Source organism: Glycine max, chromosome 7, assembly GCF_000004515.6.
Source record: "Glycine max cultivar Williams 82 chromosome 7, Glycine_max_v4.0, whole genome shotgun sequence".
NCBI classification, from domain to species: Eukaryota; Viridiplantae; Streptophyta; class Magnoliopsida; order Fabales; family Fabaceae; genus Glycine; species Glycine max.
This window is the reverse complement of record NC_038243.2, coordinates 99231-115310: the sequence shown is the minus strand read 5'-3', so window position 1 is coordinate 115310 and position 16080 is coordinate 99231. Positions and strand designations below refer to the sequence as shown.

Genomic DNA, 16080 nt, shown 5'->3' with positions numbered 1-16080 from the left:
TAGGTAAGAATGTCTAAATCATCTAGATGGTAAGGATTATTCACATTATTTAAGATTATATATAATCATGACTATTTAATATTACATTGGTGACTAATATTAAATAAAAATAAAATCAATCTTACATTTAACTTTGTTTGCTTTGGTTTGATCTAGCCCCACGCTTACTAAGTTTTGTTATGATGTATGCCATGGCAACTTTAGCACCTAGGCTAGAGTGACCACGAGACAGGCATATAGCAGTAGCACCCCCTAGAAGCAACAAACCATTGGCTATCAACTTTCTTGATGGCCTTCTTAGGATCATCCTAATTTGAGATTCATCAGTAACTTGATCATGGAAGACGGTAGCATTTGCTGGAGAGATGTTACTCGAAATAAGGTCCAAGCAAGCGGGTACCTACACACAACACAAGGGAAGGGAAGGGACTGTTAGTCATGAAAACGTGCCTATTATATCTATATACATGTGTGGTGTGGAGGAGCTATTGTATTGCAATGTAAGTGGGAATTGGGAAAATGGGGTTGAGGATGGATGCAACCCCCCCACCTTGACACATGGCCATCACCAGCTACGTCTATATATTGAATGAATCAAATTAAAGGCTTGTTCCCATACAACAGATATGATGATCCCATAAAATATAAAATACTTCTAATATGATGTTCTCCCCATACATTTTCCTATTTCCATGTCAATAAAACTAATTTAATTTAAATGAAAGCCTATTGTTTCTCTGCACTCGAAATGAAAGAAATCATTATCTCTTTCAGAACAAAATCCAGGTTAAATGCATTGAGTAATGTAGAACGTAAAAAGAAAGTAGGATCACTTTATTTAAAGTTAGGGATAACATTTATTTTTAATATGGAAAATTAAGAAAGCCAAACAGTGTTTAAAAAAAAAGAGACCAAAATGCATCAATAGAGAAGATCCATTAGTCTCATACTGCTAGGCATCCCAGAATCACATCAAGAACTATTAACCTACCATTTGCTAAGGTTTGAGACATTAATTGCATCCAAAGATTAAACTGGTTACAGTGAAAGAGTTAACAGAAATGTATGGTTTCCCCAAGCAACCACCCTATTGGGACTGGGAAGAACCACAACATCCAACTCTAATAAGAAAAAGGCATTAATATGCCCAAAGAACTGGGCGAAAAAATAGGAAATAGAAGCCCAAATAAACCTTAAAGACTGGACATCTGTAGAAGAATCAAAGGCCCAAAATAGTTGCCAATAAAACCTGCAAACGGTACCCCTGAGAATAATATGATGAACAATGCCATTATCTATTTAATTTAACTCCTGAAGAAACATACTTCCTCATCATCCCACAAATAAGTGCATGGTTTTATAACTCTTCTCATTTATGTCCTGGCTAGAAATTAGAATTGATTCTAAAATTAAACCACCAGTAGGAATCTATCACATCATAGGAATTGTTTAATAGGTTAAAGGTATTATAACTAGTCATCAAGAACAAATTTGAAATCTAAAGCAAATCTGCCTCAAGCAAAGTTCTGGTAATTATGATAAAATGTATCAGCAACCCAACCAGGAAATAAATTAACTGATTATATGTGAAACTAACAGCACTAACCTTCTGCATTAAATCCACCGAAGTGCTAACTGAACTCAATAAATGATAGCTTATAACAGAGTATCTTCTAAGTGCATTATCCATCTTGCATACATAGTTCCATATGCCCTTGCGAAAAGCCAGCTTAGCCATCTCCGTATTTAAACCAGCATCTTCTTGATGAAACATTGTGATCTCACAGGCATTGCTACCAGGTACTGTAATTATATAAATGCCAGTCATAAAACAGTCCTTTCATAGCTAGAAATCATTCACTCATTGTTGAGGCAATGAAATAAAAATTAAAAGGGAGCACAAGAATACCACTGGGTGCAAATACAAAGAAAGATTTTCAACAGTATCAAACTCCAAATAAATGTGCAGAGATAGAATAGGTTGTCATGGTACATTATTCAATTCAGTACATATTTTATAAAGAAATGACACACGGAATAAAGAGATTTCAACCATTTTTTACAGGATTAGAAATGATATCACTTAAAGGAAGGAGAAAATATGTAAGGAAACTGCTTGGGTGAAAATCACCCTCAGCCTAAGGATTGATATACAGAATAATTACATAGAAAAATGAATATAAGATGCAATTTACAAGAAAGAATACAACAACAAAAGTCTTATCTCACTAAGTGAATTCGGCTACATAGATCACACAACACCAATGGATTCGGTCAAAGATCAATTCCTTAGGGATATTATTCACCATGAGGTCCCTCTTAAAAATGTCCTTTCTTGGTCTCCCTTTCTGCTTTGTCACAAGGTCAAAAAACTATGCATTATGATCTCCTCATTAGTCATTGGTGCTTTCAGTGGCCTTCTTTGAATAATAGTCCAAATCACTTCAACTGATTTTCTCTCATCTTTTATTCAATTGATGTGAAACCAGTATCTCCTATACAATCATTTTATATCCTGGCCTTTTTTCTGTAGCCACACATCCAATTTAACATTCTCATTTATGTTACTCCCGTGAGACTCCATAGATAGACTCAGACATGGAAGGAAACAAAGGCCATTGATCATTGTCAAAAGTGTTGAAGTTTGATAAAACTCAGAGAAAAGAATTTTGGGAGGGGGGGGGGGGGGGGTCATTTCACCAAATGTAACATTACATCTGAGTATTTATAAGCCTAGCTGTCACAGTGAAAGCAGGCACAATTAATCTCACCACTAACTCTAATTACTTAAACTAACCCAAGGACACAGTTGAATAACCTTTATTACAATACTCTTACAAAAAGCCTTGGCATATGCAGGAGAACCGTTGGAAGCTTTGTGGAAAACCTGCAAATTCAAAGAAAAAAAAGGGAGGTGGTACAAAGTTAGGAAGAGACTTTCAGGCATTTCAAGCTAGCACTGCTGACCCATAGCAGCAATCATCCTCGGATTCTGTTCCTTTCAGTAAAGAACAGATAGTGCGCCGGTACAAAATGTTTCAAACCCATTCTATAGGCAATCCTAGTTCATCTAGTTCAACAGTACAGTCAGCTAATCTTTTCACTGCTGTCGCAGCTTATGCTCATTCTAATGGTTCCTGGATATTAGACTTGGCTGCCACAGATTATTCGACCATAAACATTGCAGTTGTTTTCTTCATATGTCCCTTGTTGGAGGAGCTACATACTTTCGTCTAAGGTCATCAAGACAATCTTCACCCATAAAAACCCACACATCCCTTGGCTCTAAATTCTGCCTCTGCACTTTATCTTGCAACTATGTTTTTCTTTTTACTCCTCCATGTCACCAAATGTCCACCTAAAAACATACAATATCATGCAGTAGATCTTTTGTTAGTAATTGACTCTACATAGTCACCATCTGTATATATTTCCATAGATAAACTTCTTTTTTAATAGAAGTCCTCTTCCCAGAGTGAACTTTGCATACTGAATAGTTCTATTTACAATTTGAAACTTGAAAGTGTTTCTCGCTTAGGACCATGCATGAACAGACTAACCACACTAATTGCATAAGCTATTTGATTTGGGATATATAAATGGTCTTTCCCACAGATCTTCGATAGTGGGTTTTCTCCACCCTTTGGCTTTCTTCATTCTTGATCCTGTGGTTTTGCTCTATGGGTACTCCGTACTCCAATAGTCTTATAATCCCCCAGATTGCAGGCTCGGATACCAACTTGAAAACTAGAAAGATTTGTGTTATAATCCAATTGCAAGGTATGGGACTTGAGTCCCACATTAAAAGTATGGAATTCCAAATATGGGGTTTATACGTCCTTGGGCTCTCTAACTACAATAGCTAGCTATTGTGGTGTGATTCTCCCAAGGTTCTTATCAATCAGTGTTAGAGCCTTCCACCATATGTCTTAGTTGCAAACGGGCAGCGCGAGTGGTGCGCCAACATTGAAGTATTCACCTAGGACTAGTCAAAAGGCTAGTGCACAGTCAGCATGTGTGGGCGTTGGAACTGCAGAGCATGATGGGATGGTAGGATACAATTACAAGGTATGGGACTTTAGTCCCACATTACAAGTACGGGATTCTAATGTGGGGTTTACAAGTCCTTGGACACTCCAACTACAATAACTAGCTTTTGTGGTGGGGTTCTCCCAAGGTTCTTATCAATTTGAAAGGAGAAAACTAAAAATAATGTTACTTCTAATCTGATGATTATGAAATAAAGGAATTCACTCCTATATATAGACTTTATCACATCAACTTAGGAACCTCAAGAGACTAAAACACTTACAATTATCAAGAGCCTAAGAATCTGTACAGGCTAATTAAAGATAAAAATTAAATTCTATTAATTACAATAATTATTATACTCCACAACATTTAAGGAAGGAGAAAACAATTGAGAGTATTCAAGGAAGTTGCTTGAGTGGAAAACACACTCAATTTATCTAGAGAATAATTACATAGAAAAATGAATACACGAAATTAGGCTAATCATTCTTACTCTATTTCCTAATTTACAATGAATCTAGGCAACTTGGAAGGTAGAGTGGGTTTTTTATATTGTACTCTCCAACAACATTAAATAAAGTAATAGTTAATGGTAGATCCCCCTCCAAACCCCGAAAAAAAGATCATTGTTTAATGAACAAAAACTTGAAATAAACCAAGAACATACCTTCTCTTATTCGCCAGCCAGATCTAAAAAACTCAACTCGTACATATTTTCTTTGTCGTGGTGCCAAAGGATGCTCGCATTCCTAACATGGTTCATGATAAAAAAAAATGGAAGGAAAATAATCATTGCATAGAGAAAAAGAAAACAGTTTTCTATTAAAAAAAATAAAAACAATTCTTTGTATACATCCTCAAATACATTAGCAAGAAATCTCAAAACTATCACATCCTTCCACAAATAAAGATTGTATTTTCTGTCAATTTTCAATATGCTTTGTCACTGTATTTCCCTTGGAAGTATCATTGACAAAAGGGAAAAGTTCAAGATAGGATCTTGCCTATTGTCTAAATATGCAGACACAATCTGAAAGATATCAACAGGAAGATTATGAACAGATAGGTGAAAGGAATGGAGAATAGGATGCATCACTCGTGCTGAACTGTTTGCCAATACCAACAAGGCATACGAAAGTTCTACCAAACCAAGTCTTGCAATGGTTAATAGCTTCTATTTAAATGTATATAATGAGAAAACCAGAATATTTTGATGTGAAAATATGTCAGTATTGATAATTACTCGTGGATAGTATTACATGAAAATAATAGTGTCTTCTAAGTTATAATCTGAATCTCTAATTACATGACACTATATTTTCTAACAATTTTATCATCATTTTTTACTACATGGATTCTTCCTCTCAAATAAAAGGGTAAAAAAGGTGAAGAGACAGAGTAAAGGAGAGATAATGCAATCACGATTGACAATTATTCACATTTTATTAAACAAAAAACCATAATAATTGGTGTATTACCTTCATAAAACAGTAAAATGTTTCATCACTCCCCTCCCACAACTTCCAAGCTAGCACATATTCTCTGGGCTTTAAAAGAGGGAACTTTTTAATTGTATGACCAACTTCAGTACCATCAGATTTGTCTACCTGCAGTTGATTATGCTCAACCAGTGTTTTATCCCACTGCTTTCTGTAATCATTGTCCATGTAGAAGTTTCTTAGCATCTCAGATGAAATGTCATTGAACACAGTCTTGCTCAAATATTTCAGGGGACCATTCTGCAACATCAATGGAGAAACAACTATGTAGTTTATAGATCATTTTCAAAACCATTCTGTTTTCATATGCATATAGCAGTTACTGAATTAGAACCTATCAAAATTAAGATTACACACTGGAAGAACAGAACAAGAAATGGATGTAACCTCCTGACATTATTATCATTTAACAGAAAAAAAAATAACTTGGGTGTGAAAACTATTGAGTAAATTTCTATTTTTCCATAACTTCGACACAATAAGTTACTACTGAACTATAGAATAATATGCTGATTAGAGGACAGAGTGCACCAGAGGATGGTTTGACTCTGCATTTGTGTCTGTACCTGGGCATTCCTGCACACATTGTGTGAGAGAGAGAAGGGCAGAACACGGAGATGTTTTATTCATTATATATCAATTAAAGCTTCATAAACGTCAGACAACAGGCACAGATCATTTATGAAAGCAACCTTTTATTTTTATTATTATTAAAACAAGGAAATTATGAGTTCACATTCCCAGAAAAAAACATGATCAATTAAAGTCTACAATCGAGTTAAAATAATAAAATCAGTAACCTTAGGCTTGCAGCATTTCACACTGTAGCATAGATGATGGTTTCTTTTATCTAGAACATCCTCCCATTTATCACTGTCGAGCTTCTCATCCAAAATCTCCATTAAAAATTTCAAATCTGCATCTGTCACAAAATTTGAGGTTCTGCTTCTGCAAGAGTGGAATTAACAAATCATCCTATTATGCACCGGACTCAATGTCAGTTAATAACATTAACAAAACAAACAACTATGAATATGGCTCAAAGTATCAGGGTATGTCTGTTTAAACTGAAATTTAGTGATAAAAAAAATATATGCTGTGAAAGCTGTAGGCTTCAAAAATCGTCGCTTTAAAGTGCTGAACTGAATGTGAAATACAGGGAAGGGAAGTATTTGCAATGTAATATATTAAAAGGGTTTGTGCGAGTTGAAGAAAAGAATAAATGTAAATTCCTAAGAAAAAAAGGGGGGGAAAGGAATAGACCTGGAGCTTGAGTTTGAATTGATAGAATCGGAAAGCAGTAAGGAAGCGGATGGAGACGACGGAGATGAAGCGAAGAAAAATCTGTTCCGCTGCCAAAGCAATAATATAAGGAACACAACAACAGCCGCAACGACATAGCCATAGATGTTTAATGCACTCATCATCGTCGTATTCATATTCTTTGTCCACTCCTCGACTCGTTCACTCAACTCCTCAATCTCGTCTATCCCTTTTCATTTTCATTACCCAGTACCTCTTATTTTCTTTTGCCACTTAAAATAAAAAAAATAATACATGGATTGGCTGCACCCTAATAATCACAAATTGTTATGTATCTCAATAATTTCGTTCACATGATTTACACATCCTTTTTACAAGAATTTAAATTTAAATTCTTGAAAAAAAAACACATTCTATTCAATTAATCACGTACACTTTTATAATTTTAATTTTTTTTTCAAATTAATGCATTTTAAATTTCCTTAAAATTAATAATGTATAATTTTAAATATTTTATTATTATTGCTATCTTTTAAAAAAAAAATTTCACTTATGCTATCTTTCAACCTATATTGTTAGTTTCTCCTTAAATTCATAAATATTCAACAAAAGTTGACATAAATTGTGTCCTTTAATCTATAAATATTTAAAATCAAATTGATTCAAAATAAAAATTTAAAAATTACTTGCCAAAAAGTTAAAAAATGAATCAAATTGATAATTTTTAAATTTATTTGAATAATTTTGTGCTCAAACATATCAGTTTGATTAAGATTGTGATTTGTATTTCTAAAATCAAAGCAAACGGCCACATTTATATACTATTTTAATGCTATATTTTTTTTTTATGTATACCACTTTAATTTCATAGTGTTATAAGTATGAAACTTATATAATATATATTACTTTTTTCTTCAAACACTTTTTCATAATATATTTTAATTTAAAATGAATGAAAATTTGATAAATATTAGTTTGACTTGCATCAAATTTGATAATATAAACAGACCGCAGACACATCTAAAATTTAAAATCTGTTTAATTTTGGATACGAAATAAATTATACTAGGACAATTTTTAAAAAAATCAAAAGTAACATTTAGGAGGTGTTATCCATACTTTTTCTATTGTATAAAATGAAGACTAGCAAATCTTGTATTTGGATTTTTTTTTTTTAATGAGTAATGGTATAACATCAACCTGGGAATTTGATGACATTATTTGTAAATATTACACTTCTATAACGTTTTTAATTTGAATGCAAATTCATAATCAAATAATACGCGTAAAGGATAAGGATGGGGTATTTTCAAGGTGATTTGCTGCCTTTATTAAAACACTCGTGAAGATGAGAAAATTTTACAAATGAAACACGCCTAAAACAATCCTAACCCGAAATTATTAAACAAAAAAACCTATACTAAAATGAGCAGAAGATATTATATATTTTTTTGGTTGGGTGGGGGTAAACTGAAACGACAATTTAAGTTGACGCTAAACACCTCATTTAGAAACCCCGGACTCCATCGACTTGAATTGAATAACAACAGCAACGCTACCTTGTTTGGAAAAAAAGTAAGGATGATTCCGATTTTCAATCACCAAATGTGAACAACATTCTTGGCACAACTGGTACGCCTTCCTAACTGGTTTGAGTTGAAGAGGCAGTCACTGATTGACCATCATCAGGTTTAACTACATTACCAATGGGGCCATGACCATGAGAGACTAAACTATCTCTATCTGCAACAACAACTTCCTTGTTATTCTCATCTAAGCGGACAACTAGAGCAAAGCTCTTCGACATCTGCTTCATGAAATCACCGGTAGTGTTAGCAGAACTCCGATGTTCATTTTCTCCAACCAATCCAGTAGCCACCATGCTGCTTTGCTGCCTTGCCTTCCGTTCTTGCATAGCCTTCTGCCGGTCTTCATAGAAATCAAAATCATCCAGGATGGACACATCAGTTTCATAGTTTTTAAAAATGGTCAACATTTCAACCCCCTGTGTCAACTTCACCTGTAATGTTTAAATTTCAGAAAGGAGCAAAACATCTGTAGGATGCAATCATGCAAGCAACTTTTAATAGCCCATAATAAAAACAAGAATTATAGTATGAAAAATAATTCGAAGACAAATCAGGTGAGCAAAAAGTAAACTTGGTAGATGACCCAAACAAAGCTCTAACAAATGTAATTCCAAACACCAAGGTCAAAATCAAGAAAAGGACAAAAAATTAATTTTAGGTTGTTTAGAAGTTTGAGAAGGTTTCTCAAGGCAATAGGCAGCTCAACATTCAATTGTCAGAAGTCTTCTCATTAACACACTGCAGTAATCATTTACATTTGCCATCCTCCCAAATCTAACATGCTAGGAAACTAGAGTAAAAACTGCTAAAAGCATGATTCATATATTCGTAGACAGTGAAAGACCCAATGATTCCTACCTCCTGAGTATCTCGACTGTTGGTCACAGGCTTGTTATCATTATTTTCAAGAACAATGTGACGAAACTGACTGTTTGGAACATCTTTAATTATGTGCCACTTCACGGGAAACTGCCCACTCCACTTGTCTTGCTGCCAAAAGTCCACACTCTTGTCAAAATTGACAGGTCCAACCATTTCAGCTACCCCACAGAACTGAGCACTAGCATTTACCTGGAAATAGTAGCAAATTTTTTCATGGTAGTCATGTGTTAGAGAAACACCATAGCAAGAAAATAAAGAAAATGAAAAACTATATAAATTAATTTTAGTACTGCACCACTAATTATAAACCTAATATCAGCCTCGGGAGATGTCAAATGCCGTACCCAATAAAATTATAGCTAAAGCAATACAATGCCATCAATATAAGGTCAAGAACTAAACCCATTGAATCTTTATTTGGAGTTTTTTTTTATGGGAATAACCACTTTTTTTTTCCAAAAGCTAACTTAGGAAACTGCAAAGGAAGACGGTTATTTCTCCAAAAAGCTCTCATTTTTAACAGAAATGCAACACACACACACACAAACCTCTGAACCAAGGTTTGCTGCAAACACCGGACAACAGAAATATAGAGTCACTACAAGATGAAAATGGTAGCACAATATTTGTGTGCTTAAAAAAGATACAAATATCAGATGATTACCGAAAAAAAAAGAAATATAGGACAGGCATCTTGCTTCTCCATTGCTTGGAGATATGCAGCATCTAACTTTCTGTTTCCATTTGGTGTACTAGCCCAGACACCATATTTAATGCTCTTGTGAACATTATCTTCACTGTAAGATTTGATGACAAAAAATTTGGCATCCTTGTAATCTGTGGCAAAATCTGACCAATTGAGTGATTCATTTTGGAACTTAGCAGTAGATCCACTATTTTTACTGCCATCCACAGAATTACTTTCAGCTGAAATTTGATTTTTCAACTTCGAGGCCCTTGGTCCTCGGTTCTGCTCACTAAGGATATCAAGAGTACCATTACAATTGCAAAGAGAAGCAGTTGGCCTCCCTTGCCGCCTGCTATTTTCAAGAGAAGCAAACCTCCTATCATTAAGATTGGAAATAGAAGTGCCTCCAAAGCTAGAGCCCTGGTTCGGCAGGTAGCCTCTACCATAGGAGTTTGAAGCAGATCCAAACCCATACAATGATTGCTGTTGATGAGAAGCCTGCATAGAACAGGATAGTCAGCACAATGTAACAGCATATAAATTTGTGTTGTTCTCTGGCAACTTCTACAGTTTCACATTGTTGCCATGCATGGATGATAAGCAATGGTTCATTTAAGACCACAATTCAGAAATTTCTTTGGAATAAGTTAATATCACTTCTTGGATCATTGGACTTGAGATCTCATTTTTTTTTAAAAAAAAAAACAGAACTGAAAATCTATTTTTATCCATAATTTAATTCAAATTCACTAAAAAAATTCTTTTTTTTGTCTGCATAAATACAAGCATTGCCAGCCAAACTGCTTTCCAACCAATAAAATCTGGATTCTGATGAATTCCAATGATGCCCAAGGTACTATCGGATTTGTATATAAGCACAGACAAGGGCAAATTAAGTTATCGTATATTTAAGTTTGTTAGATATATAGGGACGTTTCTGTTAGCCTTATCGTTTTAGTAGTTCTGTATCTTTAGCTTTAAGTGTTAGTATTTCATATAATTTTGTGCAGCTGTAAAAGCTTGTAAAACAAGCTCTAAATTGCTCAATAAAATTCAGACAGGTGTCAAAATAAGACGAGAACTCCAAAATAAGGTAACAAAACTTAGGGACATAAATCCTAACTCTATTCTTTAACTTCATTGTATATTCCAAGTATATTTGTAATTATTAAGATATTTTTTTAGGCTTAAATATGAATTAAGTCCGTGTAAGTTCGGGCTTTCTCAATTTTGGTCCCTATATTGTGAACTTACAATTACTAAACAACAACAACAACAACAACGCCTTATCCCACTAGGTGGGGTCGGCTACATGGATCAACTTCCGCCATAATGTTCTATCAAGTACCATACTTCTATCCAAATCATTAAGTTCGAGATCCTTTTTTATAACCTCTCTTATAGTCTTTTTGGGTCTTCCTCTGCCTCGAATTGTTTGCCTTCTCTCCATCTGGTCTACTCTCCTCACTACAGAGTCTACCGGTCTTCTCTCTACATGCCCAAACCACCTAAGTCTATTTTCCACCATCTTCTCTATAATAGGCGCTACTCCAACCCTCTCTCTAATTACAATTACTAAAAATGAAAAAAAAAAAAAAAGAGAAGAATCTTAAAAGGACTAAAATTGAAAAAGCGCAAACTTATGGGAACTAAAAATAAACAAAAAAAAAACTTACAGGAACCAAAATTGAAAAAACGCAAACTTTAATGGATTAAAAATGAACAAAAAAACTTACAGGAACCAAAATTGAAAAAGTGCGAACTTACATAGACTAAATTCATATTTAAGCCTTCTTTTTATTTCCTACTTTCCCTATTTCCTTCTTTTAATAAGTTTAGCCTATAAAAAGGAATTAGAGCTTGCATTGCAAACACAAATATATTCAGTTTTTCCTTTCTAAAACTTTTTTCTTTCAAGTTGGTATTAGAGCTCAGGGGCTCTACTTTCGCTGCTACTACTTAGCTATAGCCTGGAGCAACCTATTGGGACGGAAACTACACAAGAAGAATGCCTCCTCGCGGCCAGCACATCCTCAAAGAATCTCAATCATCAACCGCTATACGCACCGCCACACATTTCCTGAGTCTTCAGTGCGTGTAAGCCACACTCCCCCTTCGAAGTGCCCATTCACTAACACCACCACAAAAAGGGTTGCTGACAACCTCTCTTCCAACTTAAGGGGTTAGTTTCCGCAAACCTTCATCTCGTTTGGTGGCTATTTTCAAGCACTAATTTTCTTTCTTTGAACAGAACGTCACCACTGCTTAAGTACTCCACTGAGCATCCCATACTACTCGCTATGGGAGTTAGGCATCCCATAATATCCAAGTCCCTATCATAAATTGAAAAGCACCTAAGCACTTGGGGAATCTGAATCTTGAAAGCAAGCTATGAAGAGGAGGGAACCAAGCCACTTAAGTGCTCTGCCAAGCATATCCCATATTACTTAATGTGAGACTTAGGCACTCTATAATACCCAAGTTCCTAACATAGCATCACCACTAAGAGTCGTCGTCTAGCCAATGACTGCACTCTACGACACTTCACTCAGCCTTCCTAATCAACCCCTCAATAGGTAGCCTTTTTAAGGTCCTTGACCGCATGGGAGGACACAAGGGTAAAATTGCGGCAGAAGATACACCGTCCCTCAACCTAAAAAAGGACCTGGAAAAAGGCGTTGCCCTCCTATCATCAAGCAAACCTAGAAGTTTGGGTAGCTTCCCAAAATTGGCTTCAACTCACATTTTAGCTAACCTGGATGAGCCAAATTGGCTCACTTTGACAGCTCACAACCTACCTATTAGCTAGTCTGGTTAAAATAGTTGCTCAAAAGATTCCATTTTGGAGATGCTGAATTGACCTGTGTGATAATAAAGTTGCCCTACATAGTACCTTGAAACCAATCATGCACAACAAAACCAAACATATTGAAATCTATTAACATTCTATAAGGAACAAAAATCCATTTAGATGACATTGTCAAAACTTGTGTCAACTCAAATGACCAGCTTGTAGACATCTCATAAATCATTTGGAGAACAATATTTTTACAACAAGCTTGGATCATATATGATATATACACTCCAACAAGAGAGGTAGTGTTAGACATGAAAGGATGATTCAGTTAGTCATATTGTTTTCTGCATCTTTAGCTTAATGTGTTACTGTTATATATATATATATATTTTACAGCAGTAAAACAAGCTCTCTTTACTATTGAAATTGAGAGTGTTTGAACAAGACACATTATATTATTCTTCATTTTTGAGTTTATCTCTTTTGTTTAAGAGCTATAAATTACTTATTAGAAAATGAAACATATTGTGTATTTATGCTCAAGTTATAGAACAAACCATTCCAACACTCGGCCCAAATGACCCAAGTGAGCCCATTGGCTGTGGAGAAACAGATGGCGATAGAGGCATCAAAGATCTCTGTCTTTCAGATGGTTTTGAGCAGTCTGACCAGATTCCACCAGATCTTGATCCTTCAAATCCTTGTTGGGATTCATGAAAGCCAAAGGAACCAGGTGCTACAGGAAAGTTGCCTCTACCAAAAGATCCCACTGACGGATAGCCCGCTCTTGGTCCAAAAAACATGTTATCAACTTGTTGGTCAATACCTACCAGGCTGGTGAGCTCTGGCTGTGAAACTGGAGTAGGTGAATTAAGATATGGTAAGCTAGGAGGAACCAGCTGATGATAATAAGGTGGCCCAGTGTATGGAAATTGCTGAGGGGAGTATAACTGTGTGTCTCCACCTACAGAAGGCAAAGGTGTGGTAACTGGGGAATATGGTCCATAAGGCATTTGAGGGTTGAAGCCATAACCAGAATGGAAAATAAGAGATGGGTTTTCATTGTAAACACCCTAAAAAAAGTTTAAAAGAATATATATTATGTCAAACATTACAAACAGAAACTGTGCATAAATAAGAAAGAGATGCCGAATTCTCACAGGAGATCCAATGTCTAATCCCTCAGAATTGACATATGAAGAATATTCATCCCATTCACCATTGCCGTTGTCAAAACCTGGAGTCAGACTCACCAAAAATTAGAATATAGCAATAGAAACACCAATTACCAAACAAACACAGCACAACAAAGCACACTTGCAAGATGAGAACCAAAAGACAATTGAGAGTCCGATTGTCAATGTCCACTTTGCAATTTCAAAAATTCTCTGATAATAATATGTGGTGCTAGTTTAAGGGGAAAAAAATAATTGGACAGAAGTGTCCAAAAGCATGTTACTAAATTATGTACATAAAAGAACAAAGTCCCTCCTCCATTCACTTCAAAGGCATTAAAAATTTTATTTAAAATCTCACGCACTTTTGAAAACTCAAACTGATTATCAAAACAAACAAACTTCATCAAGTCCAAAAACATTTAAAATTTAACGATCTGCATAGATTTCTAAAGTTGTGTGCCATGAAATGTGCATAACGATGGATAACAATGAAAGCAATATGACTGGTAGTGCGAGAAGAATGCTGAATAGGTTAAAAAAGAATAAATAACTCAGGCAAGCGATACATTACTATCATGTGTTTCAAAATGACAGTACCGTTTCAGTAATTTATTTCAAAATGTCAAGAACAGTAACACAAACTTGAGGAAGTTGACAATAGCATTGCCCACATATATGAAAAACTTAAAAGTCATGTATAGTTGAAGTTCCAAGGTGGTCGGTCAACTTAATAAAAGAGTAAGAATTCTTTCAAAGAATAAAAAAGACTTGCAGAAATGAAGAAATAAAGATTAACCTCTATAGTAGAAAGCCTGGGCTTGGGGAGCATACACATTAGGAGGATACAGAGGACAATCTCCACTTGAACCTAAAGATCCTGATTGACTTGTGGTCTCCCTTGAATGACCTATAATTGCCGTACCCTGAGAAGAGTTCAAAGGTATTGATAAATGAAACTGAAAAATATGACATAACATACGCAGGGGGCATATCTAGTGAGAGGACTACTTTTAAATGAGAGTGAGAGAACCACTACCTGCTCCTTCAAGTTATCTGGTTCGGCTGGTATCTCTTCTGCATGCATGCTAAATGTGCTCAGTTGAAAGTATGATCTTAGAAAAACAGGCAGTAGCAGTACAATTTATTGACTAACCAAAGCTAAATTTGGAGATAGCAAATCCACACGTGCAAACACATGAATATACTTTCAAGTAGAAAGCAGGCATGTGAATATTAGGGCGCAGTGCAGTAAAACAGTATTGCTGGAAAAAGATGGAAACATAAAATGAAGTGTAATAGATCCCACATACAAAAATAAAATGAATTACCCTGTCACTGCCGTTGATAATTATGAAATCAGAAAAACGAGGAAGCTTGACTTAAAGCGGGTGCGGGATATAATTGCTACAACCAGCCACACACACTATAAACGCTTGAGACCACGATGATCCCATCCCATCAGGGATTACAGCGTTCTGATAACACCAGCGATGGTGTCATGATCATTCATTACACAGAAAATCAAAATAACCAGATCAACACCACCAATTCATGCCTTACCCAGATGCAAGGTTTAAGAAAGTAATGGAACTCGAACATGAACGACAAACAAAACAAGATTTCTTTTTTTATTTTATCATTGAATTGTAAAATTAATCATTGACTTCGTCGAGAACAAAATTAGATGAAATTAAAAAGCAGAGAAAGGAGTTGAAACGGTACCGGTGGTACGATCCGGACCCTGCGTTGGTTGGGTTGCCGCCATGAATCTGAAGAGGAAACCCGCACAGCACAGCAAAATGCAAATTACGAACCAACAGTACCTATCTATTCATCTAGTGGTCTACTACCTCCTTCTAATTAAATCTAAATTATTTCAGTGTGTGTGTTCAATAAAATTGCTTATAATTAGGGGGATTTGCGGATTCTCTCTATTGCATAGTCGGTTAATGAAACAAGTCATTTAATCTAATTTTCATAAAATTAACATCTAATTTTTTAGATCGGGATCCAATCGAATTAAAAATAAATTAGATTTTGTTACGAAAAGAAAATGAAACAGATTCAGGGTTAGTTTATTTATTATTCATTTAATATCCAAGCAGAGGGTAATTCAGTCGATAACATATACTTTTGTGGGAAGGATCTTTAT

At 35.2% G+C, this 16080-nt stretch overlaps 2 protein-coding genes across 5 annotated transcripts; both read right to left on the bottom strand.

Moving 5' to 3' along the window:
• Positions 1 to 39: 39 nt before the first annotated feature.
• LOC102659764 (uncharacterized) lies at positions 40 to 7042 on the bottom strand. Its single transcript, NM_001289327.1, is given in 6 exon segments — positions 40 to 400; positions 1607 to 1803; positions 4700 to 4781; positions 5511 to 5771; positions 6332 to 6479; positions 6795 to 7042. Coding segments are annotated over 6 exon segments (1137 nt in total). The 5' UTR covers positions 6971 to 7042; the 3' UTR covers positions 40 to 127.
• A 1058-nt stretch (positions 7043 to 8100) lies between these two features.
• On the bottom strand, positions 8101 to 15983 carry LOC100816860 (YTH domain-containing protein ECT4). Of its 4 annotated transcripts, none has more exons than XM_003529661.5 (8): positions 15651 to 15983; positions 14965 to 15002; positions 14725 to 14851; positions 13911 to 13987; positions 13308 to 13823; positions 9930 to 10451; positions 9242 to 9454; positions 8101 to 8814 (listed from the first exon to the last, which is right to left on the bottom strand). In XM_003529661.5, exons 1-8 carry the CDS (start codon positions 15691 to 15693, stop codon positions 8437 to 8439), a joined length of 1914 nt encoding a protein of 637 aa, XP_003529709.1. In that variant the 5' UTR covers positions 15694 to 15983; the 3' UTR covers positions 8101 to 8436. The 4 variants fall into 4 exon arrangements, with proteins under 4 accessions (XP_003529709.1, XP_014633077.1, XP_006582969.1 ...); XM_014777591.3 differs by having other exon boundaries at positions 14965 to 14999; positions 15651 to 15871; XM_006582906.4 differs by having other exon boundaries at positions 14965 to 15040; positions 15651 to 15870.
• Between the last annotated feature and the right edge of the window lie 97 nt (positions 15984 to 16080).